The sequence below is a fragment of the Canis lupus genome, chromosome 1 (assembly GCF_003254725.2).
Source record: "Canis lupus dingo isolate Sandy chromosome 1, ASM325472v2, whole genome shotgun sequence".
Taxonomy (NCBI): Eukaryota; Metazoa; Chordata; class Mammalia; order Carnivora; family Canidae; genus Canis; species Canis lupus.
The window spans coordinates 27,117,493-27,139,215 of NC_064243.1; the positions used below are offsets into that span (position 1 = coordinate 27,117,493).

Below are 21,723 nucleotides of genomic sequence, written 5' to 3' on the forward strand. Positions count from 1 at the left end.
GTCTTCATTTAGCTAATAATTTACAATATTCTTTGTAACCCTGTGAAAATTGGGCACTGCATCAGTTTACCAAGCAAAAATTCAAAGAAATGTTGATGATGCCCTGACTATACTACGTGACCACCCACTTAATGTACTTGAAAAATAATGAATAAAAGTATAGGGGGCATTATCTTAGCACTGAACAATTTTTGTGGAAAATTCTGAGGATCCCCTAAAACGTACTTTATGTTTTACAGAGCAGAACCACAACTTGGCGACTTAAAGTTGCTGAACACTCCATGTGCCAGGATATGGCACCTTAGTCCTTCTGATGTCTCAAAAAGCCCCAGGAAAATGTGACTTTTTGATATCTGTTACTTTGGGAAGTGTCCATCATGCCTCTATGATTGGTTATTCCTAGAATTTCAGGAGATAAAGTAGGAACTTCATTTTCCACACAGCTCATTCTGAAGTTTTGAAGCTCGACTCCAGCCCTTAAGACCCCAATAACCTCATGGTCTCATCTCCACTAGCAGTGACCCCCTTGGCTAAGCAGGGATTATAGGAATCTGTGCACATGTTTACACTTTTCCAGTTATTAGAGACACAGAAAAAGCAGGATTATTTTGTGCACTTGTCTTTCCTCACTTCCTAACATACGTATTGCACATTATCAATGTTCTGTAAATATTGGATATGTTTAATGAGTAAGTCTTTCTGCTGGGGCCACCATAATTTCTCCTACTTATCATTCCTCAGCTTTAAAACCCTGAGATGAACATTAAAAGCCATGATCCTTTGGTCAGGTGACACATTGCAAGTAGGAGATGTTTAATCTGGACTAGTTACTGGGCATAAATTTGTTTTTGTTTTTTATTATTATATCCTGGATCAGAACTATGATTAGCTGTCATTGCCAAATTTTCTAAGAGCATATGGTCATACCATCAGACACATTTTTGTAGTACTATTTGTTTTTGAATTGTGATTACAGAATCCTTTTAACAAAATTGGTTGTCTCAAAAGAACTGTGGTTTGACTAAGAGTTTCAGATGTATTAATTACTTCTGGCCTGAATAACACCAAACTTGTTTCATAATCATGAGTACACAAAAGATACAAATAAAATGTAAAAAGAAGAAAAAGAAAGAAAATAAGCTTTGTATAAGACCACAGGAAAATCACAGAGAAGAAATTAAACAGATGTGAGCAAAAGATAGGAATCATGAAGAATGCCTCATTTTCTAGACTGAATCAATATGGTCACTTAAAGAAGTTGCTGTAACGTTATTTGTTTATAAAACTTTATGTTTAAAATTCCAGTCTACCCTCTTTTAGAGCAAATGATTATTCTAAAGATACAAGACTATTACTGTCCATGTGTACAATGGTTCTATTTCACAATTCATAAAATATTGTTTAAAAACTAAAGCCTTAGAACACAGGCATAGATCATCATGATAGACTTGTTTGGAATTCATTCTTCAAATCATATTGTTTATATACCTATTTATATACCAACACAAATCTAGTTTGGCAAGTTCTGTTTCATAAGCCTTACTTAAATTTGCCTTTTAAGGGGAAAAACATGTGTTTTTTTTTCCTTCTCCTTGCCACATTGTAAATACCTTTATGTCCATAAACTGCTCTCGGAAGCATTACTGATGGCCCACTGCTTTCTGACTTTTCCTTTGATAACAGAAGGGCAGAGATGAACTGAACATGCATGTTGTCTCAGTCCCATTTGCCACCCTCCTCTGCCTCCTTCTTATTTCTTTCCACTTCCCATGTACTTTTCTTTGGATTTTAATTTTTCTTAGGATTATCGATTTCTGTAAGGTTAATGGGGATATTGTAAGGTCTATCAGGACTGCTACGTTTTTTTCCAAATCTTTTCTTAAAACAGTTATAAAGGATTGGAATTAATATTACACACAATATATTATAAGTATGTATACGGGATATATAGTATACATTATACATGACATTAATGTTATTAAACTATTAAACTTTTAATATTTTGAAAACGTTTGAAAACACATTTACATAAAGATATCAAAGAAGAACACACTCACCTAGGTAGGTTACCTTTAGGAATAAAAGTATCTAACACTTTTATTGTTAGAACATGAACTGCTGGATCTAACATGTTATCTTTCCCAGCCAATTATTTTTTGTTACAGAACCATCCTTTCTGATTTGACTGCTTTCTGGTAATTTGTCTCACAAAGAGATGGGGTGAAGTCATGTGGCTGGATCACTGGAGACTCACTGGCATTTCTAAAAATAACCCAACCACTACTCACCTTAGCTCTATTGTACTCATGTGCTCATGTGTATGAAGGACAGTTCATAGCCCACACAATAAATCCTCTTTTTCTCTTTGTTTTAAAGTTTGAAACTATTGTATATATTCAAAGTTAGAGCTTTCATTTGACCAGCACCACTGTTCTCACTTCATGGTACTTATAGAACTGTGAAAAGATTCTATCAGTGTTAAGAGGCCCTTAGGAACTCTGAACCTCCCTACAATAATCCTACTAACCCATTTCTTGAGCTATTTCTTGTTTCTTTATTTTTTCCACTAGAATCATCACTACTTCCAATGCTATCTCTACCATGGTCAACTAGCATCAATTAATAAAGTTATTCTGTAGAACATGTTCAAATACTCTCATGAAAGTTTTTTAATGACTGACTCTTCTGTGCAATCTAAAGCTGGTACATGTGGTGGTGCCAGGAACGTACTGATAAGCTGAAACGAACATGTTCCTCTCTGTAACTTCTACAGTACATTTTGTTACAATAGCATACATTGAACGATTAGACTAAGTGGCAGGTACTATGCATTAGTGTTTTTTATGCAATGTCTCATTTAATCCTCATAATAACCATATGAAGAACTTACCATCCCCCATTCATTCTTAAGATCTGAAGCTTAAAGGGGGAAGCATTAGTTGTGTGATGCAACAAAGCTAGAAGTGGTAAAACCAGAATGCAAATCTAGGATTTTCTGACACCAAAAGCTCTGCTTTAAACTAGAGAAATAATGTGGGTCTCTATCTGTTCCAAATGACAGTCCTTCACATATCTGTAGGCAGCTGTAATTATTTTAACTTGGATTTACCTTATTCTGTTCATAGCCTACCTGTATCTGTCCAGTTTATCTACCTGAACTTTCAAGGGGAAAACTGTTGCCCCTCTCCCTACAGAACCCAGTAGAGCACTGGGCAAGAAATGATACATTCTATCTCCCTCCTGTAAAACAAACCCTGCATTTACCTTAATTTCCCCCTTTCCCCAGCTCGCCCTGCCCCATGACCAGGCCACATCTTAGTTTGAATCTCATTCTTGACTTTCTGTCCTTTCCCTTTCCTTGACTTGAATGTGGACATTTGTGTCCACATTCAAGTGACTCTCATCACAAAACATCCCTCTTACCTTTGTGAAGTTGTAGCCGAAGACCTGGTGGAGTTTCCAGATCTGATTTCAATTCTGTATTTTAGTATTTATGACTCAATATTTAGCTCTGGGCAAAACACTTAACTTCTTCAAATATCCTCTGGGTTATCACCCAGTAGGTTAATTCCACAGGGCAATTGGAAAGATCAGATGAGGTGAGGTATGAGGTGAAGCACAATTTAAAAACTCAAGTGTTTTACATAATGTAATACCTACAAGAACAGTGCAGCTGAACTACTAATATAAAATTTTCCTCTAAGAGCCAAAATTTTAGTCAGTGGAAGAACTGATTGCAACGTATTTCTTTCCTTTTTTTTTTTAATTTAAATTTTAGTCAGGTAATATAGAGTGCAATATTGGTTTCAGGAGCAGAATTCAGTGATTCATCACTTACATACAACACCCAGTGCCACATATTTCTGAGGGAAAGATGGGCCCCGGAGCTACACTGCTCAATGAAATCTATGCCAAAGGCCCCAACCCACACAGAGCTAATATTTTTTTTCTATATCTGTTTGCATTTTCTTTTTTGCTATCAATCTGCATCTTTGTCGAAAAAGAGTTTATGAGTAAGAAAGACTCTTAGGGTTGATTTCCTTCTATTTCCTCTCCATTTTACAAATGAGCTGTCTGGAGGCTCCCTGCCCTAAATTCCAATTCCGTGTTCATTTTGAGCATCCCAGATCATACTTCTCCATATCCCCATGGTCCTCCTCCCCTCAGTGCATCTCACCCCTCCATTCCCAATATCTTCTTCTCTGTCCCACACCTGCCCATTTTTGTGGGCCATTTCATCCTTGTGAAAGCCTGTTTTCATTATTAGTCATTGACCTATTCTTTTTATGATGTATAATTTTAAAATTGAGAAGTATCTTTCTTCAAATTTTCAAAACTATGTTTATATTTGACTAAATAAAATTCTTCTGTTATTGAGACAACACTCCCAAGCCCTTTTTTCATTGTTTTTTCCTATGATGACATATGACCTCCTGAAATATTATTATCTCATGCATTATGCATCATGTGTTATGGGGCACTCTTCTTGGGCAAAAAGAAAGCTGTCAGGGGCAGAATATTTCAGCATGTTTAAAGTAATAAAATACATTAGGAAATTTTCAGATCAGCGGCAAACAAAATCCACTACATTTTAAAAATATGTCTGATTAGTCTGACACATCTGATTAGTCTGATGCAAACTAGTAAAACAAAATGCCCATTAAAATGTGAGAAAAAGGGCAGCCCAGGTGGCTCAGCGGTTTAGAGCAGACTTCAGCCCAGGGCGTGATCCTGGAGACCTGGGATCGAGTCCCATGTCCAGCTCCTTGCATGGAGCCTGCTTCTCCCTCTGCCTGTGTGTCTGCCTCTCTCTGTGTCTCTCATGAATAAATAAATAAAATCTTTAAAAAAATGTGAGAAAAATATGTGGAATATAAAAGATAGTGAAAAGGACTTTAAAGGAAAGGAGGTGAACTAAGTGAGGGAAAATTAGAGAGGGAGACAAACCATGAGAGACTCCTAACTCTGGGAAACAAACAAAGGGTTGTGGAAGGGGAGGTGAGCGGGGGCTTGGGGTAACTGGGTGACGGGCACTGAGAAGGGCATTTGATGGGATGACCATTGGGTGTTATACTAGATGTTGGCAAATTGAATTTAAGTAAAATATTTTTTTAAATGTGAGAAAACAAACTTTTCCAAAACTGTGAAGTTGAATTTAATCTACTTTCCTTGCATTTGCTAAGGGAGAAAATTTTCTGGTACCATTTTAGCTATAATGAAATGCCCTTTAATACTATGAAAATCAAAGATCTTTGACATGAATGATCTGAATAAAATGGGCACCAAGAAATACTGTGTGAAAACATTTAGAAAGAGTTCTGGGGAATCAGAAAAATCAGCCATTGTGAAACTCAGTTCAGCCTTGTGTAAAACAGCAGCAATAGCAAGTTAATTTTGGTCATCACACAGAGGAAGAAACAACTGTGAGTTCAACAAAGGTGGAAACAGATTTTGCTCCAACGTAAAGCTTTAGAAAGCTAAACTCTTAATTTCCATGGTCTGAGGGAGAGGGAAGGGGGCTTCCCTGTGTTGAGCTGAACTGAGTCTGCAGTCACATATGCACACATTTGGCAGCAGGATAATCGGGGGGGATTGAATTTGACAAACTTTTGCCATCAAACATAACTTAAATGCTACTGTCTTTAAATGGAGGAGTTTTGAGATGATATTTTGCTACTCACTGGGATAAAGAATTCATCCTTGAACTTGGAACCCTCTATACCACTGTAAAAGGTTAAAGTCATGTAAAAATGACTTCAGTTGCTTTACAGATCTTTGCTGAAGAAGGTGATATTTTATCTAAATGACTAGGTCATGTCTAAGGCTCTTTCCAGCTTCAGGATTTTATGTCCAGCCATATGTCTATTTTCAGGAAACTTATCAGTCTTGTGTCTGGGGAACCAGATAACAGTTGACAGTGAATAATGAGCTTTGTGGTTCAGGGAGCTATAGGTCCAGTAAAGCAGGAGATAGTAACATCAATGACAAAATAAAATGCATTCTTTCAACCCATGGTTTGTAATCCCTAAATAGAGCAGGGGTATCTGTGTTCAGATTTATATATGTGACATAATTCTATCTACAAGTAAGAAGAGCTAACATAAATTGAGCCCAAGCTATATACTGGATATACTTCCGAGTACCTTTACCTGCATTGTTTCCTTTGACTTTCACAAAACTCTATGACCTATTATAAATATTACATTTTTTTGCAGGTGTATAAAAGGGAAGTGTAGAAGAGTGAAACCATTTGTCCAAGTCCCACGGATAATAAGCAATGAGGTTGGTGGCCAACTCAGCTGGCCCTTCTCAGGAGTTCACAGCCTAACCACAGAGGAAGGTGAACTGCTGAGCCATTTCCTGTTGCTTCACACATGCTCACTGGTGAGCCTGGCCAAATGGCTTGCTGGTCAACTCTAATGTGAGTGAGTTAAGTCCAGATGACTGAGAGATGTGGTTCAGGAAACCAAGGGTGATTATGGCTACTTGATCTATGATGGTGGAAACTAATACCAAGTTTGATTTTGAAAAGATTGAGTTGGAGAAATAGGGTCATTCAGAAATGCATCAAGTGCAGAGTCTTTATGATTGTATCCCTGTTCCTTGCAAAGCTGCTGCCATTGGTGGCATTGGTGAACTCTGGGATTCCTCACTCTGGGTGAGATGACCTTACTAATGAGATGGCTCCCTTTCTGTAGTTAGAACCTGAGTAAATGAGGTCAGTCCACTTAAAAGATTTTTACATGTCCATAGATTTTTAATCAATGGTTTTATCTTTAATAGCAAGAGGCAAAGTCTACACTGGCCAGCATGTATCAGATGGAAAGTTTCTGTGTAAGCAGATCTAATTTAATTTGTTTCATGTTTTTCTTTTTTGTTAGATACTGCCATACTTTGAGGGAAGAAGCAACTGTTTTCTAGATATAAATATGAGAGTACTTGCTTTTTAAGAAAAAAAATCTAGAAATCATGTTTCTTTGCTTTTTAAACCTATATAATGAAGTCCTCCCTCTCCTTATATTAATTCAATGATCTAATTTTATATATTCTCTGAAATATTTCTGTAGTCCATATGTTTTTAAACTATGAATCATTTTGTTTCTACATTTGGCACATAAGCTATTGCTACTCTTGAATAAATATGAATATACCACTTTATAGTGATTTCCACATCCCCAGAAATTTGGGTTGAATTTTAAAATGTGATGACTCATTAGAAAATATAAAGAAACAATGCATAATCCTGAAAAACATAAGAGAAAATTCATTTCTTTTTCCCTCTGGAAAAAAAATTGCACAACAATGATTCTTGCTCTTTAACTTTTGCTTGAAAGAAATATAGACATTCTGAAAATCCCAATGGTAGAATTACATTTCCTCATTAAAAGGTGGCTTTAAATCAAAGCCCAGAGAGAACAACAGAGGGTAATATTCTCCTACCTGGCAAATCAAGCATGCAGTTAAAATCATACCATTTGCAAAAGAAACCTTATTGTTTAACCACTTCATTATCTGACTTCCTCTAAGCAAAGAGCATTATCTGTGTAGACAGTATGAGGAGTACTGGAAAAAATGCACATTTTGAAAGTGTGGAGAAACTCAACCTGCCTTGAGATTCAAATTTAAGAGACTGTTACAGGCCACTATAGGACCAGCAATTGAAAAGCAAACGTGTGAAAAAACAAGCAACTCAGGTTTCAAAGCCTAAAAATAAAGAAAATAGGAAAGAACCTAAACTTGTGTAGCCTGTTTGCTCAGTGTCAGAACAAATGCTGGGAATGTGCGAGAGTCCAGTCCAATGAAAACAAGTGTGGGTGGTAGGATTATGGGTGATTAATTTTCTTCCTTTCTGTATTTTCCATTTCTTCCCTATGATGAAATGTTACTTCTATATTACGTTTTTTTTTAAACTTTTAAAAATTACTTTTGTTTCTCTAACTACCATATCTACACATGGCAACTGAGCAAGCCAGTTCTCTCACTCCCTCAGACAGTGAGTATGACTATCTAGACAATCTCACCAGATTCAGGGTGTGCTCATCCTCAGTTAGTCTTTATTTTGAAATAATATAATTTTAAAATTTAGCATCTCTTTCTATCGGTGTGGACTAATTACCCCTACTATTTAACTCTACTTAAAAATTATATATCAAGAGACTATATGTTAGGTTAAATAAGTAAAATACTCTTATGATGGTTGGCTTTGAATGGAAATGTGCCATTCACTGAAATATATCTGCTGTAGGAAATGATGGAATAATTTTATCACAATTATTTCAGGAGTTGGTAAATGTTCACATAATCAAATTCATACTGTGACTAGAATATTGCCTTTGTAAAGAATCCACTTACAGGCTCAAGTGTTTGCATGTTGCAGAAGGATGGCTCTAAAGTTGCTTTAGCTTGTGTTTACATTTAACAGAATTGAAGACATTTAGGAAAAGTTGTAGCTGGAGTGCTAATATGCTGAAGAACAAAGGACACACAGCAGTGTAGAAACCACAGCAGAAATAATTTCATTCCTCAGATTCAAATTCTAAGAAAACTACTAATATACTAGAAAGACCTTTAAATTCCTAAGCCTGAGGGGTGTACATCTTAAAGAACACAGATTCTAGTTAAGACATATCATAGTCAAAGTGACAAAAACCAAAAATTAAAAAAATTAAAGCAGCCAGTGAAAGATGACATATTGTATTCAGATATTTTGTGCTTATGGATTAGAAGAATTAATATTGTCAAAATGTCCATACTACACCAAACAATCTATAGATTCAATGCAGTCCCTATCAAAATATAAACAATATTTTTCACAGAACTAGGACAAATAATCCTAAAATGTATATATGCAATCACAAATGACTTGAATAGCCAAAGCAATTTTGAGAATAAATATCAAAGGTAAAGATATCACTATGCACTGTGATGTTTATAGTAGCATTACCTATAATAGCCAAACTATGGAAGCAGCCCATGTGACCATCAATAGATGGATACAGAAAATAGGATAAATCTGTATCTATATATATATCTATATAAAATGGAATATTATTCAACCATAAAAAATGAAATCTTATCATTTGCAGTAACACAGATGGAGGTAGAGAGTATAATGCTAAGAGAAGTAAGTCAGTCAGAGGAAGACACAATAGCATATGATTTCATCATATGTGGAATTTAGCCAACAAAACAAATGAACAAAGGAAAAAAAAAAGAGACAAATCAAGAAATATACTCTTAATTATAGGAGAACAAAATAATGGTTACCTGAGGGGGGAGTAATGGGAAAATGGGTTAAATAGGTGATGGGGATTAAGTGTCCTTGCTGTGCTGAGCACTGGGTGGTGTGTGGAAGTGTTGAATCACTACATTGTACATCTGAAACTAATATAACACACTGTATATTAACTAACTGGAAATAAAATAAAAACAATAATAAAGGAGATGGATGTATTACAATCCCAGATTTCAAGATATACTATAAAGCTATAGCAATCTAAATAGTGTGGTACTGGCACAAAAATAGACATATAGATCAAAAGAACAGAACAGACAACCCAGAAATAAAATCACATTTATATGGTCAATTAATCTACAAAAAGGATGCAGGAATAGACAATGGGGGAAGACAGTCTATTCAACAAATGGTGTTGGGAAAAATGGACCACTACATGCAAAAGAATAAAACTAGATCACTATACACACTACATACAAAAAAATAAAAATAAAATGAATCAAAGATAAATGTGAGACCTGAAGCTATAAAACTCCGTAAAGAAAACATAGGCAGAATTTCTTGGACATTAGTCTTAGCAACATTTTCTAGCTATGACTCCTGAGGCAAGGGGAACAAAAGAAAATCAACTACTAGGACTACACCAAAATAAAAAACCTTTTGCCCAGCATAGGACACCATCAACAAAACAAAAAGGCGACTTAATAAATGGGAGAAGATATTTGCAAATGACATATCTGATAAAAGGTTAATATCCAAGATATATAGAAGACTTACCATGACTCAACACCAAAAAAACCCAAATAATCTGATTTAAAAATGGGTGGAGAACCTCAATAGACATTTTTCCAAAGAAGACATACAGATGGCCAACAGACACTTGAAAAGATGTTCAGTGTCACTAATCATCATGTGAAAATGCAAATCAAAACCACAATCACCTTACACCTATCAGAGTGGCTAAAATATAAAACACAAGAAATAACAAGTGTTGGTGAGGATGTAGAGAAAAAGGAACTCCCTTTCACTGTTAGTGGGAATGCAAACTGGTACAGCCACTGTGGAGAACAGTATGAAGGTTCCTCAAAAAATTAAAAATAGAAATACCATTTGATTCAGTAATTCTACTACTGGCTATTTAACCAAAGAAAACAAAAACACTAATTTGAAGAGATATATGCAGCCTTATTTAGGATATATAAAATTCCAAGATATGGAAGCAATCTAAGTGTCCATCCATAGATGGATGAATAGAAGAGATGCGGTATGCACATTCTTTTTTATGACTGAATAATATTCCATTATATATCTATACATAGGTATAGATATAAACATTCCAAAAAAAAAAAAAAAACCCAAAGATTTTCCAGTAGGATTTAAAAGGAAAACCTAACTATAAGAGATCTGTATGAGAAGCATTTTATGTGTAAGACAGATAAGTTGAAAGCAAATGGATAGAAAAGATATAGAAGACTAGGCATGAGAAGGGTGGTGTGGCTGTATTAATATCAGAAAAAAACAAACTTGAAGCAAAGCCTTCATGAGAGATAAAGTGAAACATGATCAATTCATTAGAAAATTATAACTTATAAAAATGTATGTGCTTAATATCAGACCTTTGAAATATATGAAACAATTAAAAGAAGCCAAAGATAATTCCACCAGCACAGATAGGGATTTTCCTGTGTCTCAGGAATTGACTGAACAATGAGCCTCTCTCTCCTTCCCTCCCAAAATCATAGACATAGACCCTAGTCTAAGACTTGGTTACTGTGGAAGCTCTTTGCTAGATGAGCCACTGCAGAGGGAACATTGTATCTTTGTAATCTCATTGATGACACAAAAGTAATTTTTAAAAAAGTTTTTTAAATGAGTAGACCTGAAGTATTTCTATTATTTGTCTACATGTTCTACAGTAGTTTTTTTTTTTTTAAGATTTTATTTATTTATTTGAGAGGAGAGAGAGAGAGGGAGAGCATAAGCATGGGGAGCAGCAGGCAGAGGGAGAAGCAGGCTCCCCACTGAGCCCACATGGGGCTTGATCCCAGGACCCCGAGATCATGACCTGAGCTGAAGGCAAACACTTAATTGAGCCACCCAGGTACCTCTGCTTTCATTTTTCTTGTAACATAATTTTTCTAGCTCCAGAAAGTGCCTGAACACTATTTTCTGGGCCTGTCCTGCATAGATTCCCTTCCCATTCCAGTCTCTCTACAGAATTTTAGGAACCATTTTTATTTTTCAATTGTGATGTTTTGTTCGACGCAGCTTCTTCACAACAAATGTGCTGTGAGTCTTAATAGTGCTATTAGCCAGTGGATGGCTTGTTTTAGTTTGTGGTTGTACTACTAATGGACCAAAAGGATAGCATAAATAGACCAATTTACTTCCATGTTTTTCATCTCTGTTCAAAAAGCAGAAAACAAGAGAGAATACTTTTTTTGACAGAGGAAATTGATAGAAAGTTTAGACTATCAGCCTGGCCTTTGAAAAAAAAAGGCATGAGAGGGTTTTGTACTCCTCTCCTCAGCCCCCCCTGCTTCTGCCAATGGGCATAGTCTCTGACTCTCGTTTATAGAAGAAAGATGAAATCGGGGACTTAGCCCACATTGGTTCTTACAAGAACCAATAGCTTCTTCTAAGGAAGCATGTTCTAGAACTGGGCGAGCAGGCTCTCCGACCTACTCCCAGCTCTGGTATTTTCTGGTCATAAGCTTTGGGTCTGTCAGCTAACCTCTTTCAGGGTCTGATTTTATCTCTTAAACAGGGATGGTGAGAATAGGTTGCCCCTCCTGTTTCACAGGGTTGCCACAAACACTAAATTAGATTCTGGTGAACACACTCCATAAAGCTGTGAGGCCTCATCCAAATATGAGGTATCATCTCTACTACTCTACTACTGCTTTCTACTGAATTAGATCTGGGCAGCTCGGGTGGCTCAGTGGTTTAGTGCCACCTTTGGCCCAGGGCCTGATCCTGGAGACCTGGGATTGAAGCCCGCGTTGGGCAACCTGCATGGAGCCTGCTTCTCCCTCTGCCTGTGTCTCTGCTCTTCTCCCTTTCTCTGTCTCTCATTAGCAAATAAATAATAAAAATCTTAAAAAAAAAAAGAATCTACTGAATTACATCCTACTTAATTAGAAAAGGTGAAAGCTCTAATAACACTCTCTTAGGTATTTTAGCTACTTTGGCTTAACCTTCTCTTTTTATTTCTAGTGGGTCTTTACCTCATGTAATTAGGTTTCACGTTTCAACACTGAAAAAAAAAAGGAAAAAAATCTGTGGATGTCCACACCATACTGTTTGTCTGAGGGTAATTTTTAATTACACAACCTGAAGCATATTCTCTATGATCTCAGAAAGTGAGATTCCTCTGATTCTGACTAGATTCATACTCCTGGATAGAAATCATGCCTGCCCTCCACTAAGCATTCTCAAGTATGACTCACCTTAGTTTTTTTTTTTTTTATTTTTTAATTTATGATAGTCACACACACAGAGAGAGAGAGAGAGAGAGAGAGAGAGGCAGAGACATAGGCAGAGGGAGAAGCAGGCTCCATGCACCGGGAGCCTGACGTGGGATTCGATCCTGGGTCTCCAGGATCACGCCCTGGGCCAAAGGCAAGCGCTAAACCACTGCGCCACCCAGGGATCCCCTCACCTTGGGTTTTTAAATCCACTTCCTCTGGAAGACAAACTGGGGCCAGTGTATTTGCCCACCTTATCCTCTGTCCTCCACCCCAGGAAATAGACTCATTCCTCTGTTGCCCCCAATGCTTGAAGATATTTCACACTCCATAAAGCTACACCTGATCGTATATGAGGTTTAGATACTAAAAAATAAGATAAAATAAAAGGACTTGCATTATATATATATAACATATAAATACATATATAAAATTGATTGTGAAGTATATAGTCAAGTGTTGGTTGGACTAGGCATAGACAAACAAAGAAACAAAACACAATTCCCCCCCCCCCCCCCCAACCTTGCCTTTGTGTAGAGCTTTACTACATAATGCTTCCTGGACATCACAGGGCCACAGTGTATTTTTCCAATAATACCTGAATCATCATTAGTCCAGAAGGTTCTTGGGTCAGGCTTGGTCAGGATGCTGGCATGATTACATGGCTCTTTTGCCTTGAAAACATAAGGAGAAAACAAGTGATGTGAAAATAGATTCACTGTTTCAGCTGTTTCCAACCTACAGTCCTATAGGCAAAATTCCAAGGCTGAAGCTCGCACATGCAGCACATCCCTTCAGTCTTGGGCAAATTGGGATCATTGGTGACCCTTGACCTGATGCAGTTTCACTGCCAGAGCTTGTGGCTGGATAAGCACATGGCTGCTGGAGCTCAGCTTCCATTACCTCCCTTACCCTGTGCTTTTTGCAGTGTGCAAACTGTACAGCTCTTCACAGAGGTCTCGTAGCACTAGCAACATATTAATGTAAGGACCCTTATCACATGAAATGTGTTTTGGACTCGTACATAACAGAAATGGTACCTTTAGTATATATACTTGGGAAAACACATGATAAAGGAGAGCAATTTTTAATTCAGTAGCACTAGGGCTGCCTGGGTGGCTCAGTGTTTGAGTGTCTGCCTTTGGCTCAGGTTCTGATCCTGGGATCCCGGGATCGAGTCCCCCATCGGGCTCCCCACAGGGAGCCTGCTTCTCCCTCTGCCTGTGTCTCTGCCTCTCCCTCTCTGTGTCTTTCATGAATAGATAAATGAATAAATCTTTAAAAAAAATAATGCAGTAGCACTTTAAAATGAATTCTTCTGAAACTAATACCACACTATATGTTAACTAATGAGAATTAAATAAAACAAAAAAAACAAATGAATTCTTATTTTATAATTAAAACAATCTATATTTTAAAAATAGTAGCATGTGCACATATGCAATATGTATATTATGCATCTAACCTAATGGCTCTGCCTAGCGCGTATCCAAATAATAGATTCTTCACAATAATTTCCAGGGAACAGCAATAACCCTTTTTGGGGGTGTAACTTTATACTAATGTGATGTTTGGCTTTCAACTATATTTTAAATTGGGGAAATATAAATCTTAGTGTTAAGGACATTCCATTTATGGATATTTTGTATCTATAATTTGATTACTGTGAAAGTCTCTATGACTATTTAATGGATAAATTCCTTCCATTGCAGCAACAATCAAAATACTCAAGAATGTCACGTAATGCCTTGTTTAGTTCTGCTGACCTCTTCTTTCCATAGCAGGTCTTTACTGATGGAAGAAGCAGTGCATCAATTTACAATCTGGCACAAGCTCCTTCGCTTGTGAACTACTATCAAAGAACGTGTAGAAATCAGGGTCTCAGAGAGTTATTTCCTCCCTTATATTCATTGCAGCATCATTCACAACAGCCAAGACATAGAAACAATCTAAATGTCTCTAGACAGTTGAATGGATCAAGAAAATGTGATATATACAGACAATGAAGTATTATTTTGCCTTAAAGAAAGAAGGAAATCCTATCATCTGCAACAACATGGATAAACCTTGAGGACTTTATGCTAAGGGAAATAAGCCAAACACAAAGGGACAAATATGCATGATACTACTTATCTGAAGTAGTCGAACACATAAAATCAGAGAGTAGAATGGTGGTTACCAGGGGCTGGGGAAGTAGGAAGCAGAGGAAGTGGATATAAAGTTTCAGTTACGCAAGGTGATTAATTTCTAGAGATCTGCTGAACAATGTTGTCCACAGTTAATATAACTGTAATGTACACGGAAAATATATGTTAGTAGAGAAGATCTCATGGTCATCATTCTTACTACACACAAAAAATCTAGGGATCAGTCACCTTCCTCCACCTGTTAATATAACAGATGGGCACATAAACTATTTGATAAATAAAAATGCAAATAGTCTACATTTTATTAATGGAATTTTCTGGTAATGTGAAGTGTTTTTAATTGATGGGAAACATGATTTTGGAAGTAAAATTGTGGTAAAAAAACCATGAAAATATAAATATCAAGGAAAAAAAAAAAAGAATGTATGGACTGGCACCATTCCCTGGCTGACATTTTGAGCAGCAATTCAAAAATCTCTCAAACTTCACTAAGTGGCCTCAGTATGAATGCCTTCAAAGGAATAACATATTCCACTAAAATACTGCCCTAATTGTTAGTTGAATTACAGGCTGGATCCTTGAAGCTTTGCTCACCAGTTCTAGTTCCCTCTTGAATTGATAGAACAGATTTGCTCTCTTTGAAAAATAATTCCTCAAATATTTGAGAGGAGCCATTCTGTCTCACCTTAGCCTTCCATTTCTAGATTGGCAGGCCTCTCTCCTTCCTCTGTTCCTCATGAAATGGTTTTAAGTCTCTTTACTGAGGTAAAAATTTCAGGCACACACAAAAGTCAACCTTTTGTGTTTATGTACCTATCCTCAGCTTTTAACAGTTTTCAACACTTTACCATTTTACCAATCTTAGTTCATCCATTCCCTTCTTTTTTAGGCTGGACTATTGTGAAGCAAATACCAGACATCATGACACTTCATCTATAATTTCTTTAGAATGTTTTTAACCAATGACTTTTTTTTTTTCCATAACCACATGCCATTAGCACAACCAACAATTTCAACAATACTTAGATTTATTAAAGTTTAATGAAGGCTATTAAGGTTTATTTATTTAATAAATGACAGCATAAACATTCTGAAGAACAGAATGAGCCCTTGCACTATTTTGTGTACAGTGCGCTTTGGAACTGATGATTTAAAAAGAGATCCTTTAAAATTGTGAGTTCAACAAAGCCAACAGAATTTAGTCTCACTTATTTAAATCCTTACAGGATTTGGGGGGGAGGTTATCTTAAAAAATATTTTTCTAAAAGAAGTGGTACTTTCAATTTATTTCTAACATGTCCTTGAGGGAAAGGAGGGTAAATCTCCTTGCCTAGTAGAATTGAAAGTTTTAGAGTGCAAGGGTGAAGGAAAGATTACTTCTAGAAGGTCATTGCTAAATACTTATTCCTTAGAGTTTTGAGATCTAGAAGTACTTTCATAAGTTACTATAACATTAGAACATTAGAAAGATAAGGGCATTTGAACAAGAATAAAAGTAGTTTAATATAAGAAGGTAAGGTACATAAGAATATCACATTTAGAGAGATGTCAGATGTTCAGAAATTTTGGACAAGCTCTGGGAAATAAACCTGGGAATAAGTCATTAGAGACTCCACTGACATGAAAAATGAGCCAGATAATAATTCTATAAAATGCCTTCAATTAATGACAAATTGTAATATTTGCAGGATTGCTGGAAAGGAAATAGTTATGGTCACCTTCCTTCATTTTATCTTATCTTGATTTCAAGAACAGTGGCCCACAATAAATAAATATACATGCATATATTAATAATTTAAAATCACCTGTGGTGATGATACAGGAAAAATAAACCAGAACATATGGGTTTGTCCCTGATTTACTTTTGACTTATTTATAATTTGCACATGACTTTTTATGACTTTGGTAGTATGCTACTAATAGAATACTGTTAAACTCATAAGTTATTCCTAAAATACAATAGGGACTCTTAAAATGCTGGTCTCTTCTTAACCAGGGAAGTTGATGCTCTCCCATCTCAGGTTACACAATACTCAAAAGTTAGCAAGAACATTTTATATCTAGGGAAGTAAGATTTTGCTTCTCAGACTGCTTTAGTGAGGCTTTTGAAAATGTCCTCTAGATGCTATCATAGGATATAAAGCCATCCTCCAAATATTAAGCTTAAATTCAGTTCTGTTTATCCAGGGGAAGAAAAGTCTTCCTTGATTTTTTTTTCTCTTGTATGGCTTTATTATATCTGCAAGTATCTATTAAGCTTTTGTTGAAGGCCAAGATGCTCTTCTGGTTGTTATAAGGGCGCAACAGAAACACATTGATCACTAGGACCCTACTTTCTGATTTGGAAGTAAGATATAGTCATCCACAAAGATGTCTATGGAACCTCATATTAAGTACCTCTAAATCCAAGATGAGGAATGTTATATAACTATTACATCTTGTCCATGTTTTAAAAAGGAAGCAGGGACTCCTGGGTGGCTCAGCAGTTGAGTATCTGCCTTTGGCTCAGGGTGTGATCCTGGGGTCTGGGATCAAGTCCACACTGGGCTCCCTGCGAGGAGCCTGCTTCTCCCTCTGCCTATGTCTCTGCCTCTCTCTCTGTGTCTCTCATGAATAAATAAATAAAATTTTTAAAAAAGGAAGCAATAGTGTGTGCAAAGTTATCGAGTAAGGTTTTAAGGAAAAGGGAGAAACTAGAGCAGGTTTGGAGAATATTGGCAATATTTGAATTGGTGGACAGGTGGTAGAAAAGCACCCAAAGTGGGAGGGCCAATACAAACAAAGTTGTGGGAGCAGAACTTTTTCTTTTTTAAAGATTCTATTTATTTATTCATGAGAGACACACAGAGAGAGGCAGAGACATAGGCAGAGGGAGAAGCAGGCTCCATGTAGGAAGCCTGATGCAGGATGCAATCTCAGGACCCTGGGATCACGCCTTGAGCCAAAGGCAGACGCTCAACTGCTGGGCCACCCAGGCAACCTAGGAGCAGAACTTAATAAGGCCTGGTCAGGCAATTGTTGGTGGAACAGTCTCATGGGAATAGAAGGCTCATGGGAGAAATGATTGGAGACTGGTAGAAGCCAGATGGTGAAAGGCTTTGAATGTCAATGAATCTTTCACTCTGAGGGAATTCAAGAGCCTTGGCAGTTTGCATGAAAGACCAGAGTCACAAAGGATCAAAGCTAAGGAGATGAGGAGGCTGCTGTACCATCAGAGAAACATTGATGAGAGCATGATGAGCAAGGGCACTGTGAAAATAGAAAGAGAGGGATGGCTGTGAAGGGCAGCTGCAATGATTTCATACGATTTGATGGATGACTGAAAATGAGGGAAGATGGAGGAGTCCAAAACACTTCAGAGCTTTGGAACCTGGGGACCAGGAAGCATGGCCAAATGTGGTCAAGACTGTCCACAGTCCTTGGCAACTTAAGGAACCACACTGGGCCTAATTTAATGTGGTGGGCTTGTGGAGGACATATGGGCCCTGGTTCGTGTACTGCACCTGTAGTCCTTCTGGCAGCACCTGCTCCATCACTGACCTATCCCGACCATATCATCCTTGGGTGCTTAGTGGTGATGCTTGCACAGTTGTGGGTGGGTGGGTTTCTTCAGCCTCTACTCTGGGTTAATCCTCCATTTTGCTCATGGCAGGATGAGAATCCATCCACACTATTTCACTACAACAAACATCCCACAGTCTGTATATCTGGTATCACCAACCTCCTGACAGTGTACACAAGGATAATAGGAGTCTCGTCAAGAGATTCATCAAAGAATCTCCTCAGAGATCGTAGGTCTTATAGTTCTGAGTGAACTAATGATTTATCATCATTCAGTTGCTTAACATTAATTACATCCATGTTACATGGAGCATAGAGAATATTCTTGGCCTCTGAAAAGATTGTAATTCCAAGTAAGTAGACAAATGTTCTTTTGGAGGCTTTCTTTCACTTGCATTCTTGTTGTTTTTTTATATTTTTTGGTTTGGTCTTTGTGACTATGAATTGCTTAAGACAATTTACCATCCAAACCACTTTGCTTATTTATGTTTCCTGCCAGCCCAGCAAACATTCCAGTTTCAACCTCTGGTCTACATAAAATTAAGATGTTCATGTTAAACCTCTATTAAATCAGATGTTAGCAGAGTTGAAAGGATCAGAGATTTGGGGAGCTGGAAGAGATCTTTTGTCACCTCCCTCTTTACTTCATAGATGAGGATCCTGAGGACTAACAGGTAACATAGCTTCAGTGAATGACTTATTGAGGAATAGAGTCCAAGTCTTGACATTTCAAGATGCCTGTTGAGAACTGACTTTGGTTTCTAGAATTTGGATTTATCCTCAATTTTGGAATTAATTCAATTATACATTTCATCAAATGAGTATTTGTGGATAACATATTGAAGAATAGGGACAATGCTAAGTAGAATAAATGGGAACCATGCTAGTGAAATAGACAGATGCATCCCTATTTTCTAGTGCCAGCAGTTGAGACAAACACTTATGGGGGCAATAAATATGATGACATGAGTAGGGAGTCAGGCAATATGTGGTCATTTTATTTTTTACTTTTAGTTTTTAGTGATTTATATATTATTTAGAGAGAGAGAGAGCGCAGGGAGGAGGGGTGAGGGAGAGGGAGAGAATCTCAAGCAGACTCCCCACTGAGCACAGAGCCTGATGCTAGGCTGTATCCCATGACCCTGAGATCATGACCTGAGCTTAGATCAAGAGTCAGGTGCTCAACTGACTGAGCCACCCAAGCACCCCAATACGTGGTCATTTAGAAACTTTAAGGGAGCACATCTTCATACATATTTTTCAGTAATAGCATCAGAACCAGCAATCACACATTTTCATTTGTAAGTTAAAATACAAAACAAAGATGACACCGAGAGTTGGTTTGACTGGAATCCAGGTCAAACCTTTATATATTCTATACCAAAGCATATAATTAAATTCTTAAATGGAAATTACTTGGGGGCATGGTATTTGTAGATTGTGCCTGGCTCAGAAAAGGCAATCACTGCATATTCACTGACTACGTCATTGGTTTGGTAGGATTTAAAAGATGGTAAAGGGGCCAGTGTTAGTTAATGTATCACAGAATAATAGTATTTTGTGGGTAGAATGGATTTAACACATGACTTAGTTTAGCCTCTTTATTTAATGGATAGGAAAACAAATTCTGAAAGAGGTAAAGTGACTTACAGAAGGTCACACTGATAGCCAGAAGTTATTTATGTTGTTTGCAATACCTCCACTGTGGTTAAGAGAAGCTTCCTTGCATTTATTTTAGATCAAAGTTGGTAGAAATAACTAGATATTGCTGTATAGAGCATGGGCTTTGGAGTCAGAATGATGTGTAATAAAATATGGCAGCCCCAGACTTGGCTATGTGTATGACCCTGGAAAAGTTACATAATCTCTCTTAGCCTTGAAGAATAATCTTCAGAACTCTGCATAGATTCAGGCTCAATTCAATACATTATTTGGATTAGTCTCCTTATTAGAAAAGTTGGCAAAGTTAAAGTTAGGATTAGGTGTAGGTTTAGGCGTAGCTCCCTGTAGGGCTCAATAATTGACAGGAGTTATTAGCCATGGTCATAAAATCAAACATGGTAATAGGAGAATCATGACAGATTGCAGGCTAGAAGAGATAGAATCTTTTGATAGAAAAAGTTCGCTCTATTAACTGAATTATCTATATACGGATAGCAGTATCAAAAAAAAAAAAAAAGAAAGAAAGACTTCTTTCCAGGCGTTGTGCTTGCTGAGCACTCAGACTAGAACTTTCTTTGTTCAGATATTTGCATAATTCTCACCTCTTCCAGCTCTTTGCTCGAATGTCATCCTCACAGTGAAGCCCTTCCTGACACCTTATTTAAAATGGAAATGTCTTTCCCTTTCTGCTTTTATTTCCCTGGGGCACTTCTTCTATAATTGTCTCATTCATTTTTTTAATGGTCTCTTATAAATTTCACGAGTCCAGAAGGTTTCTTGGCATGCAATAGACATTCAGTAAACATGTGCTAAATGACTGAATTATTAATCTCTAAACAATTAAAAATGAAGTCTGTAAGTCCCCCTCAATTTAAGCTATTAGAAATTAAAGGTGATAATCATTATGCCAAAATGTCTTAACACATGTCTTCATTTCTTATAGGGTGTTAACCCTCCTGACTTTTTGATGTTGGAGTCCTGAAGTCATGAAGATTGAAAGTTGGGTTAACTCAGTCAGTATACACAATTCCAGAAATGCATAATGTTGGAAGAAACTGCCGCCCTGCCTAACAGTAAGGCTGGGCCCTGGCCTGATGTTTAACTCCTGACATTCCATTCAAACCATTTATTTTTCTTTGCATAAAGATGTAGAAAATTGTTTAGGCTATACTGTACTACCAAATACATTCATTGGAAAAAGTTGTTAACGATTGGCTCTTTTCATCTTTCAGACTACTATCTATGACTATAACACAATAGGAGGCTGGGAAGAATAATCTCCAAAACTGTGCATAGATTCAAACTCAATTCAATATGTTATTTGGATTTGTCCATGACTAGTCCATGTCTAGCCCACAACTAGATTTTTCTTTCCTCCACTTAAAACACATTGCTTTCTAGTGGTCTTCAATTAAGGCTACACATTGCAATGAGAAACTTAAGAAATCAATACCGATACCGGGACCCCATGTGAGGGGAGAGAGGACTGGAGTACCAGACTCCTCAGGAATCTCTGCCATGCTTAAGCCAACTAACTGCCAAACAGAGGTAACATGGGTTAAGCTGTATTTATCCACTGGTATAGGGGAGAAACTAAGTATGGCGATTTTAGGGTCATTGTACCATAAGGGTAACATAAGGGATGACTTCC

General features: G+C 37.1%; 1 protein-coding gene across 1 annotated transcript in view; it reads right to left on the reverse strand.

Annotated features, from left to right (window-relative positions):
- The window catches only part of SGK1 (serum/glucocorticoid regulated kinase 1), a 109,562-nt gene that overhangs the window by 19,924 nt on the left and 67,915 nt on the right, over positions 1–21,723 (reverse strand). The window contains exon 3 of the mRNA XM_025422333.3: positions 13,301–13,376. Coding sequence (XP_025278118.1) covers positions 13,301–13,376 — 76 coding nt within the window. The remainder of the gene's footprint in view (positions 1–13,300; positions 13,377–21,723) is intronic.